Source organism: Gadus morhua, chromosome 16 (assembly GCF_902167405.1).
Source record: "Gadus morhua chromosome 16, gadMor3.0, whole genome shotgun sequence".
In the NCBI taxonomy this organism is placed as follows: Eukaryota; Metazoa; Chordata; class Actinopteri; order Gadiformes; family Gadidae; genus Gadus; species Gadus morhua.
The window spans coordinates 7,606,113-7,620,766 of NC_044063.1; the positions used below are offsets into that span (position 1 = coordinate 7,606,113).

Sequence of the window (14,654 nt, forward strand, 5' to 3'; positions counted from 1 at the left end):
CACCGTGTGTTGAGAAAATAAGTTACACTGACTTGAACTCATGTCAATATAATCCTTTGCGTGGATTTCAAATCGGCTCATATTCAACGAAGGTCTACAGTTTTGAATGAAATTAAAAAAAAAAGAGTCCTCCGTATAATCCATAAACCCAGACTGTAGGTAGGCTATAAACGCAGCATGCTACGTTGTTTATGCATCTTACGTTGGCGAATGTCTATTGGTTCTGCGTGGGCTACGGCGTGTCGGTGTAGTTTCTGCGTTGTTTCCATGGTACCTGTACCTGTGTTAGACACAGACAGGCCCAGTTAGTTGGTGGGTCGTTGGGAATACGAGTCAGAAGTGAAATCACCATGAATCGAATAAATCGGAACAGATTAAACAAACTTCTTTAGAGGAAACAAAGTGCAGTTTGTGACCAAATAACCATGGTATCTGGCGCCCAGCGAAGGCGACGCAGGTACCAGTAGGACGCAGACCGGACCAGGGGGAAAAGACCAGTAGGACTCAGACCGGACCAGACAGGTAGAGACTATAGTAGGACTCAGACCGGACCAGAGAGAGAGAGAACAGTGGGACGTAGACCGGACCAGAGAGAGAGAGAGAGAGAGAGAGAGACAGTAGGGCGCAGACCAGAGAGAGACAGACCAGTAGGACGCAGACCAGACCAGAGGGAGAGAGACCAGTAGGACGCAGACCAGAACAGAGGTCAGAGAGAGACAGTAGGACGCAGACCACACCAGAGAGAGAGAGACCAGTAGGACGTAGACCAGACCACAGAGAGAAACCAGTAGGACGCAGACCAGACCACAGGGCTTCCTAATGGATTAATAGCATGACCGGTGATGAATTAGAAAAGGTGAGATACCCTTACATCCCCTTCACGTATTCACCTCATTATGTGTCATAAAGGAAGCTATGGGGTCCATATATTATCCCAAATATGCTATATTATCCAAAATGATTGGTAACAGAATTTTGACGTGATGTGGTTCTGCGTTTCTAAGGTTTGGTGAAATCCAACATACTATGTGCGATGGAGAAATATGAGAAATTGTCTAAGATCGGAGAGGGTTCCTACGGCGTGGTGTTCAAGTGCAGACACCGGGACAGCGGACAGGTGGTCGCCATCAAGAAGTTCGTGGAGTCCGAGGAGGATCCCGTGATCAAGAAGATAGCCTTGCGAGAAATACGCATGCTCAAGGTGAGACCAATGTTATTATTATTATTATAACCAACTATATGTATTAGACCTATGGCCTAGTAGGCTATATTATGATTTTAAAAAAAAGTAGTGAAACTCACGATAGCAGGGAGTACTCGATTTGGTTTTGGGAGATTTAGGTTAAACTTATAGTTGATAATAATAATAATAATTTATTGAATTTATCTAGCGCATTTCTGGACACTCAAAGAGGCTTTACGTGAAGGGGGGACCTCACTAACCACCACCAATGAGGATTGTTTAAACAGGGAACTAACCTTAGCCTCGTGGCGTGCAGCAACTGAAGCACGTCAACCTGGTGAACCTTCTGGAGGTGTTCAGGAGGAAGAGACGGCTCCACCTGGTCTTTGAGTTCTGCGAGCAGACGGTCCTCAACGAGCTGGACAAGCACCCCAGGGGGTAAGTGATCCCGGACGCCCACTTCCTGTCCAGTCAAATCACACTCATATGAGCTATTAACAAACCATAGATAACAACACACTTTATGTACATGCCATCTTAGATATTGTTGTATATCCATGTGATTTAAGCTGTTAGTAGTTATAATAGAAAATAAATAATATAGAAAATGGAACAGTTCGGATAGCTGTTACTCATAATACACAATATGAATCACACACTGCATTTTTGCTGTGCATGCGAGTACTGTAACATGCATGATGAAACCATGACTTCAAACACAAAAATGCATAAGTACAATGGATGGCAGGGTTATGATAACAAGAGTATACAGGTTGGCATGAGGGCCTCAATAAATACATAATACATTGTTTTATTTGGATGAGACACTCACTGTAGTGTCTGACATTGTTTCAACGTCCTACATTGATTGACTTTGTTCTAGTGACACACTTTAGACCAGTTCATTGGGTTATTCCTCCCATCGATGGGAAGGTCGTGGCCTCCACCTGACGCAGAGCCTAGTTAGCTCTTTCTTGATCGTCCTTCGGCCAATTTGTAATAGCACACTGCCCTCCACGGCATGTGGAGTTAATCCCCTAGAGATAGGGCAGGCGACAGAGCTCTGCTGTATTGTGTTGGTAACTTTGCTCGGGAGTTTTCTCCTGAACACAATGCTGTTTGTGTTTCACAGAGAGGAAAATTAACCATTTGATTTCCCCAGGAGTTCCTCCTGGCTTACTGCATTTTGTCTTTGTATGTTTTGTTGTATGTTTCTATGTCGATTTGCCCAGGCGCTGCTTGACTGTGAAAGTCTAAAAATCTGAAAATACATATTTATAGTATAAGTTTCATATGCATACAAAAATAAGGGTTAAAAGCAACCAACGTTTTATTGTGTTTTTCGTCTCAGGGCTTCTAACTAATGTGTTGGCATGTGAGCGTAAGTGTCGGCTTGTAACTCAAGCGAGCCATGCATGTATTCATTAATCAGCCTCCTGATGACGACACAGGGCAGCCCAGGCTGCGTTACACAGTGACCATACTGCCAGACTAGATAACGTTGTTAACTTCCAAGTTGGAGATGGGAAGGGCAGCCCCATCTCAATGGAAACTCCGTCACAGAGCAATGGTTATCCTACCTCTTTTGGGCCTTGTATCAGACCCCGTGTTTAGGGCTGAAAAGGTTTGCATCCCTGTTTTCTTAAATTGATGTGCATCTGCCTCCACACGTGTTTGCACTGTAAGACTTTGATGTAAATTGACAGCGGAATTCTAATAGTAATCTACTGTCTTCAGGTTTTACAGTCCAATGCTGTGAAAAACAATGCGTTGTGGTGGGAGTCTCAATGAACGGTCAAGCATCCCATCGGTCAATGTGTCAATTGACAGCCATGTACTGCCAATAGCAAAGAATCTAAAGAGAATAACGTTTGTCTTGAGACACCATTTCAACATATGCCAGTATTGACAATAGTTTGCTTGTGGCTACGGATCATTACGCATGTCTGTTCATGGAGGCAGGACTTTTAATGTCCTAAGAGAGCCAAAACTAGCCCTCAAGGGAATTGTCCTGCATGGACGCTGTGCTGAAAGTCAGTCCAGAGCCTCCCTCCGCTGCCCGCCTCTTATCTCCGCACCTATGGGACGAGAAACTCTAGCTGCGAATGAAAACAAAGGGGCTGGTTGCCGTTGGACACCCACATTCAGTTGCCAAGGTGGTGAGGGGGCTGTGTTGATGGCTATGTGCTAATTACGGGTGTTTTAAATCCAATAATTCTTAAATAATTGTGAGTTATGGTTATTAGATGGTTTGTGTGTGTGTGTGTGTGTGTGTGTGTGTGTGTGTGTGTCTGTGTGTGTGTGTGTGTGTGTGTGTGTGTGTGTGTGTGTGTGTGTGTGTGTGTGTGTGTGTGTGTGTGTGTGTGTGTGTGTGTGTGTGTGTGTGTGTGTGTGTGTGTGGAGTGTATTTATAGAGCCATTGTCTGATCTCTGCCCACAGGGTTCCTGAGGGCCAGCTAAAAAGCATTGTCTGGCAGACGCTGCAGGCAGTCAACTTCTGCCACAGACACAATGTCAGTTAACACATCAGTCTTTCTGTCTATCTGCCTATCCGTCGGGCTATCACATTTTAATTTATATATTTTTCGTATTTGTATTCCTAATACCTTTTCCATTCTGTGCCTGTGTGTGTGTGTGTGTGTGTGTGTGTGTGTGTGTGTGTGTGTGTGTGTGTGTGTGTGTGTGTGTGTGTGTGTGTGTGTGTGTGTGTGTGTATGTGTGTGTCTCTGTGTGTGTGTGTGTGTGTGTGTGTGTGTGTGTGTGTGCATATTTGTCTGTGTCTGTGTGTGTGTGTGTGTGTGTGTTTGTGTGTTTGTGGGTGTATGCGCCTTTGTGTGTATGTGTGTGCCTGTTTGTCTGTGCGTGTGTGTGTATTGCAGTGCATCCACCGTGACGTCAAACCAGAGAATATCCTCCTTACCAAGACCGGTGTCATCAAGCTGTGTGACTTCGGCTTTGCACGCATTCTAAGTAGGTAGAGAGACAAAGAGAGAGAGCGTGCGAGAGAGAGAGAGACATGGGGAGGAACCGAGAGGGAGAGACAGCGAGAGAGACAGAGACAGAGACAGAGACAGAGACAGAGACAGAGAGAGACTCAGAGAGAGAGGGAGACAGAGAGGGAGAGAGTCAATGCATTTATGTACACTTAGTGTAAAGGTCCTTCTAATGACTTATTCATGGTCGGACCTATAGCGGGGAACCAATCAACCACTCACTTTCAGCTCCATGCTAATGCGGCGCATAGGGGAGCGGGCAGCCGGCCGGAGAGCCCGCCATCCCGGTCTCCGTTTACCCAGACTGCTTTATGTTTCAGTGTTTCATTACTATACGATAACATAGCGTCGCTCCGTCACCACAGCTTGTAATCCGCTCCCGTGCTGTGTAGCTCGTCCTCAATGTTTCATCGGCCCACTGACACATCGCTGATGCTTTGAGACGAACCAGCGTGTTTGGGATTGGGATGAACAGATGCGTTAGCATGACCAACATGTTTTGTTTTAGATTAAACATATTCGTTAACATGACCAACATGTTTTCTTTTAGATTACCTATTCGTTAACATGACCAACATGTTTTCTTTTCGATTAACGCATTCATTAACATGACCAACATGTTATGTTCTGGATTAACACATTTGTTTATATTTACTCACATGTTTAAGGAATTTACATAACATCTTTAGAGATGCATGAAGGAATTTGGCTAACATGTTTAAAGTTAAAATAACGGATTAGTTGAGCTGGCCAGACATATCTCACCAGACGTTCGCAAGCTTTTTATCAACGTCTGGCTACACGCAATTATAACGATTATATTCTCAATGTAAATGATACACAATGAAGAAACATTATGAATCGTCTTTATTTGGTGCTATTTATTTAGAAGACACTTTAATCCAAAGCAATTTACAGTAAATTCAGATGCATTGTCTAAACATGTCTTTAAGGAGCAGAGCATCTTGCTCTAGGTTGTGTAGAGTTTAGGCCGTACACACTGGGGTTCGAACCTGGTGCCTCCTCGCTAGGAGTTGACGTCCCGGCACTATCCCGCCTGCTATGTATCAAATGAACCCTAACCCCACCTTCATCTCTTCCTCTTCCTGCCTCTCTGTCTGTCTGTCTGTCTGTCTGTCTGTCTGTCTGTCTGTCTGTCTGTCTGTCTGTCTGTCTGTCTGTCTGTCTGTCTGTCTGTCTGTCTCCCTTAGCTGGTCCCGGAGATGACTACACAGACTACGTGGCAACCCGCTGGTACCGGGCCCCTGAGCTGCTGGTGGGGGACACCCAGTACGGGCCCCCCGTGGACGTGTGGGCCCTGGGGTGTGTGTTCGCCGAGCTGCTCAACGGCAACCCCCTCTGGCCCGGAAGGTCCGACGTGGACCAGCTCTACCTCATCAGGAAGACCCTAGGTACACACAAGTGCGCGTGCAATGCACACACACACACCCCTAAACACACACGCACACACATGCACACAGACCACACAAACACATGCGCATAGACCACACAAACACACGCACATGTCCACAATAGTCGCACGAGTACTCCTACATACCGCTGCGTTCACGCACACAGAGAAATAACCGCCAAAACCCACAGAGGAACAACTTACGTAGTTTTTTTTGCCAATGTAACCAAAGCACATGGACCAAAGACCAGACCAATCACAAGCCCTTTGTGTCTCACCTCTTGACCCATCACCTCTCCCCTTTGGGACCTCAGGGGACCTAATACCGCGGCATCAGCAAGTGTTCCACTCCAACGTTTTCTTCAGTGGTGTCAGTATCCCGGAACCCGACACGATGGTGAGCATCCCCGATCCCCGTCACCATTGAGACGAGCTGAGGAACAGGCAAGGGAGGGGGGCGGGGCCAGGGAAGATCCTGAGGCATTTCCCTTTGGATAATGCCTTTAGCCTTTATATCACGTTACTAACCTCATATGTATGTTTTCATCCGAATGTGTAATGTGGTGTAATGTGATGTATTCTTTTGTTATCAGGAACCTCTGGAGAAACGCTTCCATGTGGTTTCTCCTCACGCCCTCCAGGTCATGAAGGTGAGATGGTCCTACTCTTTGTTTCAACAGCACTTTGTGAAGTGCTTCACAAGGGACACTACACAAGACAACAACAAAAGCAGGAAACATACATTTAAACTAGAGTTTAAAAGTAGGATGAACAATAGAGTTAATCACAGATAGGATGACTTGATGGATACACTTGATCGACGAGAAGACGGCAACGTGTGTTTAACATAGCGTAACTGCTGCCACCCCGTGCTGTGTTGTCACTGATGGGGGCGGGGGGGTCTTGTCGCGCTCCAGTCCTGCCTGGTGATGGACCCCTGCCTCAGGCTGTCCTGCGAGGCCATCCTGGAGCTCCCCTACTTCCAGGAGGAGGGGGCCGCGCCCTGGGGCCGTGAGGGGGAGAGGCCCGGCCGAAGGAGCGACAAGGGCTCTCGCCGCAGACAGGCAGGGGTACGTATCCGGAGACAGAGACAGACGGACAGAACTGAGATGGGTCCTGTATGAGCCCACCTCAGGGGTGCAGCCAATATGGCTGAGAGTGGGCGTACGTATCGAGAGATGAAGACAAGCCAACTAGCTGGGTTCTTCAATGGTATATACTATCGTATCGTTTCAAGGAAGATAACATTAAACTAATCAGAAATACAGTATAGACAATGTTAATGTGGTTAATGACTATTCTAGCAGGAAACTGATGATTTTTAATGGAATACACTCCTGTGTTCTAATGGTACATTGTTTAGCTAATCGTGTTAAAAGGCTACTTGATGATTAGAAAACCCTTGTGCAATTATGTTAGCACAGCTGAAAACTGTTGAATAAAAGTGTGAGTTTTCATGGATTGACATGAAATTGTATGGGTGACCACAAACTTTTGAACGGTAGTGTGTAAAGTCAGAGGCAAAGCAAAGGGCTTCCAATCACCCCAAAGAACGCTTAGTTTGTAATGTACATTCTGGATCTCTAGGTCCAATCATTGACGTATGCAAAGTAATTTGTGAATTTCAAAGTATGTTTCACAAAGGTCAGATACTGTAGTCACCCGGTTGCTGAGAAAAGGAAATCTATGTGGTTCATCACACAGTGTATCTTTAAGAACAAGCACAAACCGGAAAAGTCTGTCAAAGTTCACAATCCGGATACATATAAGACCCTTTGACGGAGTTCACTATATGGAGATGGGTCTATATTGTGATGTTAATCTTTAATACTTTGACATTTGAGTATCTATGACGAGTGATGGATTGATTTGTTTGGTTCTGCTTTAAATGAGTGACGACCGACTTACTTAACCGACGCTGACCGTTGGATGTCTTGTCTGTTTGTAGGCTCAGTATCTGCCTCACCTACCAAGCAGTAACATCTCCCCAGCCCCAGAGGTGAAGAAACAGGTCAGGCATAAATACCACCATCATCTGCCCAACATTTAAGCTGTGGTGGACTTGGAGGAATCTGCACACGGAGGCAAGACGCTTAACCCAGATACAGTCCTGATCACCCGCAGATCTAAAGAAATCCTCTGAGGGGAAGTGTGGATCATAAAGATACAGTCATAGTCATACTACTCAAAACTACTATTTTAGATCTCTAGTAGAAAATACAGACTACCGCTATAAAGTATAAATTATACTCGCAGTAAACCTAGTCACATCAAATCTACAGTTAGAGTAGCAGTAAAAACTACATTCACAACTGTGTTGGTTAACATTTTATTCAGTACGAAAAATATATCACAATTTAATGGGCATGATTTATTCACAAATTGTGTATCCTTTCCATGTGGTAAAAATACCGATTTTTGTGTTCTTGTAAGTAAAAATAATACTACTCCGTATTCAGGTATATCATGGAAGCCAATGTATGATATGGACATGTATTACCAGATAACTATTACAAATTCCCCTTTTGATGTTATATTTTAGAAAGGCAGACCTTCAGAAACCCAGTAAATGCTTTTATAGGCTAGAGTATTACCGTTATTTGTAATTAGAAGACTAATATTAGTATAGTTTATACATATTTTCAGTGATAAAAAAAGACGAATGTGATGAGTTTCAATAATAAAAAGAAAAAGAACAATGATAGCCATTTCTACAAGGAGCATACACACACACACACACACATACACACACAGAGGGTCAGTTTTGGCGTGGCGTGGCGACGATGTGGTAGGTGCGCGGCAGACTGGCGAAGCTGCTGTGCTCTGGGCTGAGGTCGATGTGCTCTGGTCCTGATGGACAGCTGAAGGTGAACCGCTGCACCAGAGACACCATGAAGAGAAAGATCTCCATCCGGGCCAGAGACTCTCCCACACAGGACCTCTTCCCTGAGGCACGCACACACACACACACACACACACACACACACACACACACACACACACACACACACACACACACACACACACACACACACACACACACACACACACACACACACACACACACACACACACACACACACAAACACACACACACACACACACACACACACACTATAAGCATTCGCAGGGTGGTTTGTGTACCAAACTGAGCTAAATGTTACGTGAGGACTTGGCAATGGTTCACCTTGTATTTACACAGGAGTACTGGACGTCAAGATAGATGATGTTGATATGAATATAATTCATATTTTGTTGATTGAGAAAAGTTTTTATAGATTAAATATTTACACATTTGACAATATATAAATAAATGTATTATATTATAAATACACTTCACAGAGTTCTAGATGTCTGTTGACGTTACCTGCTGAGAATGGAAGAAATGCAGGGTTCTTCTTGAAGTTGCCATCCAGGTCCAGGAAGTGCTGGGGATTGAAGGACCAGGGGGTTGCCCAGTGTTTCTCTTCTCTCAGAACAGAGTGCAACATGGGAATGATCATGGTGCCCTGTTGACAGGTGAAACCATTAGAAACACAAGGTTGTGGAGGAGACATCAGCATTTGGACTGTGTATGTTGTTGTGAATGGATGACTACCTTGGGGATTTCATAGCCCCTGAAGGAGATGTGTTGGACAGCATAGTGAGGGCCATTCATTGGGACGATGTCCAGAAGCCTCTGGACTTCATGGATCACTGCATCCGTAAAGGGGAGGGACTTCCTGTCTTCCATATTTGGGCAACGTTCTGACCCAATGACAGAGGCAATCTCTTGCTGCATGTGCTCTGATGACAGATGAAGCAAATATTGATGAGCAAAGTTATTCTCAACAATGAAATACAGATGATAATTAGGCTTGAAACAATGTATAAGCACACAAGTTAGTAAAAAAATAAATAATAAAAAGAGAGGGAGAGGGAGAGACAGAAAGAGTGAAAGCAAGATTATTTATTTTTTTATTTATTTTTAACTATTTAAATTATGGTTCCAGAGATCCAATACCTTGTATGTTGGGGTATTTAATGAGCACGCTCAGTGCAAATCTGATGGTTGTACTGGTAGTCTCTGTTCCAGCCATGTACAGATTAAACACAGTAGACTCCAAGTTCTCATGGTTAAACTCAGAAGAGGCATTGTCCTGCTCCTGGGGAGAACCAAACAGAATAGTTTAGCTGTCCTTCACCTGAAATGCATATGAGGTTACAGGAGATTGCTGACCAACTCGTTATAAATATTTTAGATTTTTTCGATTTTAAAAATAACTAAAATGGTTTGGCATTTTCGAATGATTCGTAGCCATGCGCAAACTACGACTATTCACTTAGTGTGGGGCAATGCACGGTGATTCACTGGGGCTGTACTTGTTTGAGTCTGGTGAGAAAACAGTCGATGTAGTCTCTGGGGGCGCTGGGGTCCATGGTCTCCTGGTGTTCCAGGATCTTCTCCATGATGAACTTGCGGAGCTTTTCAATGTCGTTGAAAACAGCACGATGCCGGCTCGAAAGTTGGTCCGGCAGCCAGGGGAAGACGTTGTACAGCTGAGGGAGTTTGGACACGAGAAGAACCCAAAATGTTTCAATAAATATAAAAATTAGAGCTGTCAAGCGATTAAAATATTTAATCGTGATTAATCGCATTAATGTCATAGTTAACTCTAATTAATCGCGATTAATCGCAAATTATTTTTCTATGCTAAATACCCCTTGATTTTTTTGTCCCATAATTCTTCTCATTTTAATTCTCTTATCAACATGGTGAAGTGCATCGGCTTGCCTTGTGCAAATGATTTTTTATTGATAACAACATTGGCATATACACTGATCAAAACAGGACGATACAAAAAAAGAGCCTATAGTGCAATTAAACGACTGCTTTGAACAAATGTCATTTGAACATAGCAGTCAGGCTACTGCTTCTTTGTTTTGAGCCAAAGAAAAAAAAAAAAAAAAAAACCTTTTTTTTTTTTTTTTTATAAAATAATTGCGTTAATCGCGCGATAAAAAAATTAACGTCGTTAAATCTGGTTTGCGTTAACGCCGTTAATAACGCGTTTAACTGACAGCTCTAATAAAAATAAATTGAGAGTATTTCCTTTCAACTAATTAACATGACGTACCATACACACGTGACCCAAAATCAGGGCCTTTGCTAATCTTGGTCCTAGGTTGAAAATGAAGACTTATGTGCCAATTCTGCATTATGTGCCAATTCTGCATATTCGAGTAAAAAATCGTTCCAAGCAAAAACTGCAATTTAGTCACAATAACCAACTTTGAGTTTCCACAATACAACGTAAACCCTGTTTTCTTAATGGACGTCATGAATTACCTGGCCAATGGGGCTGCTGAAATGTTTTAACGTCTGTGAGATGATCTTCAGAAGGCTGAGGAAGTGTTCATTATCGTAGCTGAAGCGCTCACCAAACACCAGGCAGCAGATCACGTTGGAGACGGTGCAGCTCAGGAAGAAGGTTGGATCAAAGGGACTTGCTGAAGATCCACGGGAAGAATAAGGACAATCCCTTTCAGCCAGTCAAATCATCTTATTGAAGGCACAAGCAACCATGCTCCTTTTTTAGGCTTTTCTCAAGGTAGGTTTTCATCGTTGCCCGCCATAGGCCGAAATCTTAATTATTAATTGAAAGCGTACCTTTAGTGCTAGTGATGCGGTCCACCAGGTGTCTGCTCTCCTCTTTGATCCAATCCTCCATCCCTTTCCGCCCCATGCCAAAGTCTCTGAGCGTGGACAGGGTGAAGCGACGCAGCTGCTTCCACCGCTCTCCATTACTGATGGCCAAGCCTGAGGGACGAGGTCCTCATAGATTATTAGGGGGAAAAAGGTCATCAAGGCTATGTCATCTCCCTCTCCATCCATAGCTTTAGGACAATGGTTTTCAAAGTGCGGCCCGCGGGCCAATGGCGGCCCGCAGAAACATTTGTGGCAGTGTCACACCAAATTTGTACCTGGTGCCGAATTTGTACCGCCTACGTAATCAATACTTAATCCATTCCAAACCTGCCTGGCAACAGACGATCGCGTCGAACGTTGCCTGGCAACGGGCGATCGCGTCGAATGACGTGGGAAGGTTCAAGAACATTTGCGAACTCGTTCATTGAGCGCGACAAGACAGATAACACTTATTTTACAAATTACATTTATTAGCGTTCCTAACTTTATATTTGTATTGTATTTAATTGTTTAATCGCATTAACAATTAAATGCAATACAAATATAAAGTAAAAAATAAGTGTTATCAAGAGATCTGTTATCTGTATTATGTTATTTCGACTTTGGCAACATGAGCGCAAATGTTTTTTGAAACCTGCTTTAAACACTCAGTTTACTCGCTAAATTCGATTAAACAATTAAATAAAATACAAATATAAAGTAAAAACAAGTGTTATCTAGCGATCCGTTATCTGTATTATGTTGTTTCGTCTTTTGCAACATGAGCGCAAATGTTTTTTGAAACCTGCCTGGCAACGGACAACCCCTTACGTAATCTGTTGTCCGTTGCCTGGCAAAGGACAACAGATTACGTAGGCGGTACAAATTCGGCACCCAATACAAATTTGGTGTGACAGCGGCCTGCAATGACATACAGATGTAAGTTATTTAAAAAAATTATCTTATATTTTTTTTAGAGCTGTCAAGCGATTAAAATATTTAATCGTGATTAATCGCATTAATGTCATAGTTAACTCTAATTAATCGCGATTAATCGCAAATTATTTTTCTATGCTAAATAACCCTTGATTTTTTTGTCCCATAATTCTTCTCATTTTAATTCTCTTATCAACATGGTGAAGTGCATCGGCTTGCCTTGTGCAAATGATTTTTTACTGATAACAACATTGGCATATACACTGATCAAAACAGGACGATACAAAAAAAGAGCCTATAGTGCAATTAAACGACTGCTTTGAACAAATGTCATTTGAACATAGCAGTCAGGCTACTGCTTCTTTGTTTTGAGCCAAAAAAAAAAAAAAAAAAAAATTTTTTTTTTTTTATATAAAGTAATTGCGTTAATCGCGCGTTAAAATTTTTAACGCCGTTAAATTTGGTTCGCGTTAACGCCGTTAATAACGCGTTTAACTGACAGCTCTAATTTTTTTATTATTATATCAATATTAATTTAAACAAATAAATAAATATAAAGAGAAAAGTAAACTCAATAGCTTTAAATTAAATCCGACTGTACATTACTTTGAAAGGATGAACATCAGTTTCGTGATTTAGACCTCACTTGACCTCACTCCCAGAGGTCCACGTTGCAATGTCTTCTTTCACCACTGAGGCGTTCCCCGCCATTTTTTTTCCTTTGGCGGCCCCTCAGTCTTTTGGGTTCCTAAATTGGCCCTCAGCTGTCAAAACTTTGAGAACCCCTGCTTTAGTAGGAAACATCTCTAAGCCCTAAGGTAGCTTTGTGTTTTATATGGACCCTACCACGGCTCTGTGTATTGTGGAGACCCTACGGTAACAGTGCATTGTGTTTTATGGGGACCCTATTGTAACTCAGTGTATTGTGGAGACCCTACCGTTGCATTGTGTTTTTTGGAGACTCTATTGTCGCTCAGTGTATTGTGGAGACCCTACCGTTGCATTGTGTTTTATGGGGACTCTATTGTTGCTCATTGTATTGTGGAGACCCTACCGTTGCATTGTGTTTTATGGGGACTCTATTGTAGCTCAGTGTATGGTGGAGACCCTACGGTTGCATTGTGTTTTATGGGGACTCTATTGTCGCTCAGTGTATTGTGGAGACCATTTTGTAGCACTGTGTTTTATGGGGACTCTACCATAGCTATGTGCATAGCAGAAACTCTACTGTAGCATTGTGTTTTATGGGGACCCTACTGTCTGTAGTACCGTGGATCATAGAGACCCTGATGTAGCACTGTGCTTTATGGGGACTCCACCATAGGCCTATAGTGTGTGGCTACTATCAGATCCATACATGTGGGGACTTTAGCATTACCATATATTGTGGAGACTCTATCATAGCTCTGTGGTTGTGGGGACTCTATGGCAGGTGGCTATGTGTTTTATAGTGAACCCACCGTAGCCCCTGGTCGCCCTGACCAGGAGAGGAATAGGTCCCCTGCCGGCGAATTCATCTGCATTCTCCACCAGGGCCTCCTTTATCACATCGTACCCGACCAGAACCACCAGACGCTGCGTACCCAAATATATTGTCATCACTGGACCATAGCTGGCACTGAGCTTCACGTCAGGCAGGACAAAACAAACAAAACATTCAGTTAGAAGCGGCACACTAATATGAACCAACCACTGATACTACTTGACTTGAACTGACATGCAATAACATGAACATAAATATTAATTGAAAACTTAAATCACAAACACATGAAAGGATTGATAATTAAAAAGATGTTGGGTAAAGTGGAACATGTTTCAGATATTATCAAGATGGAGTGATGGACTGGGACAAACTTTCGGCCCTGGGATTTAACTGAGGGGACAGCATACATTGGATTAAATTATAATCAAATTACGTGTGTGTGTGTGTGTGTGTGTGTGTGTGTGTGTGTGTGTGTGTGCGTGCGTGCGTGCGTGCGATCGTGTCTGTGCGACCGAGTGAGAGAAAGTGCTTGCAAGACATTCTGCAAAGGCAAACTCAAATAGCCCGCACTAGTACTGTATACTACTAGTCACTACTGCAATGGTAAACATGGCGAGTTTAGGCCAAAGCTAACATTTTTAACATTTTCTACCTTGAGCAGAGTTGTGAAAGGGGCACGTTTGTCCAGCTGTAGAAGGTTCCCAAGTAGTGGGAGTCCACGGGGACCTGGGGGTAAACGGACATTACTTCTGTACTTAGCGGTCAACAACCAGAGCCAAGTTAAAACCAATCCCGCTAACACCATTGTGGTGGAGACATCCATGTTAAGTCTGCGTTGCTCTGTTTGCGTTCTGGTCCGAACGCGCTGCAGTGAACCCCTGTCTGCAACTGGACTTTTGATGTTGTTTCTTGCAAGATAAGGACGTCACGTGATTCACCTCTGGCCCAGCTGGGGATTTTTGCTTTAAGCCTGACTTCTG

The 14,654-nt window shown here is 43.4% G+C and overlaps 2 protein-coding genes across 3 annotated transcripts; one reads left to right on the forward strand and one right to left on the reverse strand.

The window, feature by feature from the left end:
- The first annotated feature begins 674 nt into the window (after nucleotides 1-674).
- Nucleotides 675-8,286, forward strand: LOC115561813 (cyclin-dependent kinase-like 1). The gene is made up of 10 exons (XM_030382058.1): nucleotides 675-856; nucleotides 1,005-1,201; nucleotides 1,500-1,621; nucleotides 3,624-3,696; nucleotides 4,063-4,153; nucleotides 5,388-5,588; nucleotides 5,902-5,984; nucleotides 6,181-6,237; nucleotides 6,505-6,657; nucleotides 7,536-8,286. Exons 2-10 carry the CDS (start codon nucleotides 1,034-1,036, stop codon nucleotides 7,635-7,637), a joined length of 1,050 nt encoding a protein of 349 aa, XP_030237918.1. The 5' UTR covers nucleotides 675-856; nucleotides 1,005-1,033; the 3' UTR covers nucleotides 7,638-8,286.
- On the reverse strand, nucleotides 7,903-14,569 carry LOC115561810 (cytochrome P450 2C23-like). Of its 2 annotated transcripts, none has more exons than XM_030382055.1 (9): nucleotides 14,327-14,569; nucleotides 13,652-13,814; nucleotides 11,238-11,387; nucleotides 10,917-11,077; nucleotides 9,950-10,126; nucleotides 9,591-9,732; nucleotides 9,186-9,373; nucleotides 8,955-9,096; nucleotides 7,903-8,533 (listed from the first exon to the last, which is right to left on the reverse strand). In XM_030382055.1, exons 1-9 carry the CDS (start codon nucleotides 14,495-14,497, stop codon nucleotides 8,346-8,348), a joined length of 1,482 nt encoding a protein of 493 aa, XP_030237915.1. In that variant the 5' UTR covers nucleotides 14,498-14,569; the 3' UTR covers nucleotides 7,903-8,345. The 2 variants fall into 2 exon arrangements, with proteins under 2 accessions (XP_030237915.1, XP_030237916.1); XM_030382056.1 differs by having other exon boundaries at nucleotides 13,652-13,766; nucleotides 14,327-14,566.
- Between the last annotated feature and the right edge of the window lie 85 nt (nucleotides 14,570-14,654).

Bases quoted from the DNA above. Each gene is read 5' to 3' on its own strand.
- LOC115561813 (XM_030382058.1), top strand. From the start codon at position 1,034: ATGGAGAAATATGAGAAATTGTCTAAGATCGGAGAGGGTTCCTACGGC. The intron at 1,202-1,499 runs GTGAGACCAATG...CGTGGCGTGCAG, and splicing joins GAGAAATACGCATGCTCAAG to CAACTGAAGCACGTCAACCT. The intron at 1,622-3,623 runs GTAAGTGATCCC...CTCTGCCCACAG, and splicing joins CTGGACAAGCACCCCAGGGG to GGTTCCTGAGGGCCAGCTAA.
- LOC115561810 (XM_030382055.1), bottom strand. From the start codon at position 14,497: ATGGATGTCTCCACCACAATGGTGTTAGCGGGATTGGTTTTAACTTGG. The intron at 11,078-11,237 runs GTACGCTTTCAA...GTGGATCTTCAG, and splicing joins CCGCATCACTAGCACTAAAG to CAAGTCCCTTTGATCCAACC. The intron at 9,374-9,590 runs GTATTGGATCTC...ATCTGTCATCAG, and splicing joins TAAATACCCCAACATACAAG to AGCACATGCAGCAAGAGATT.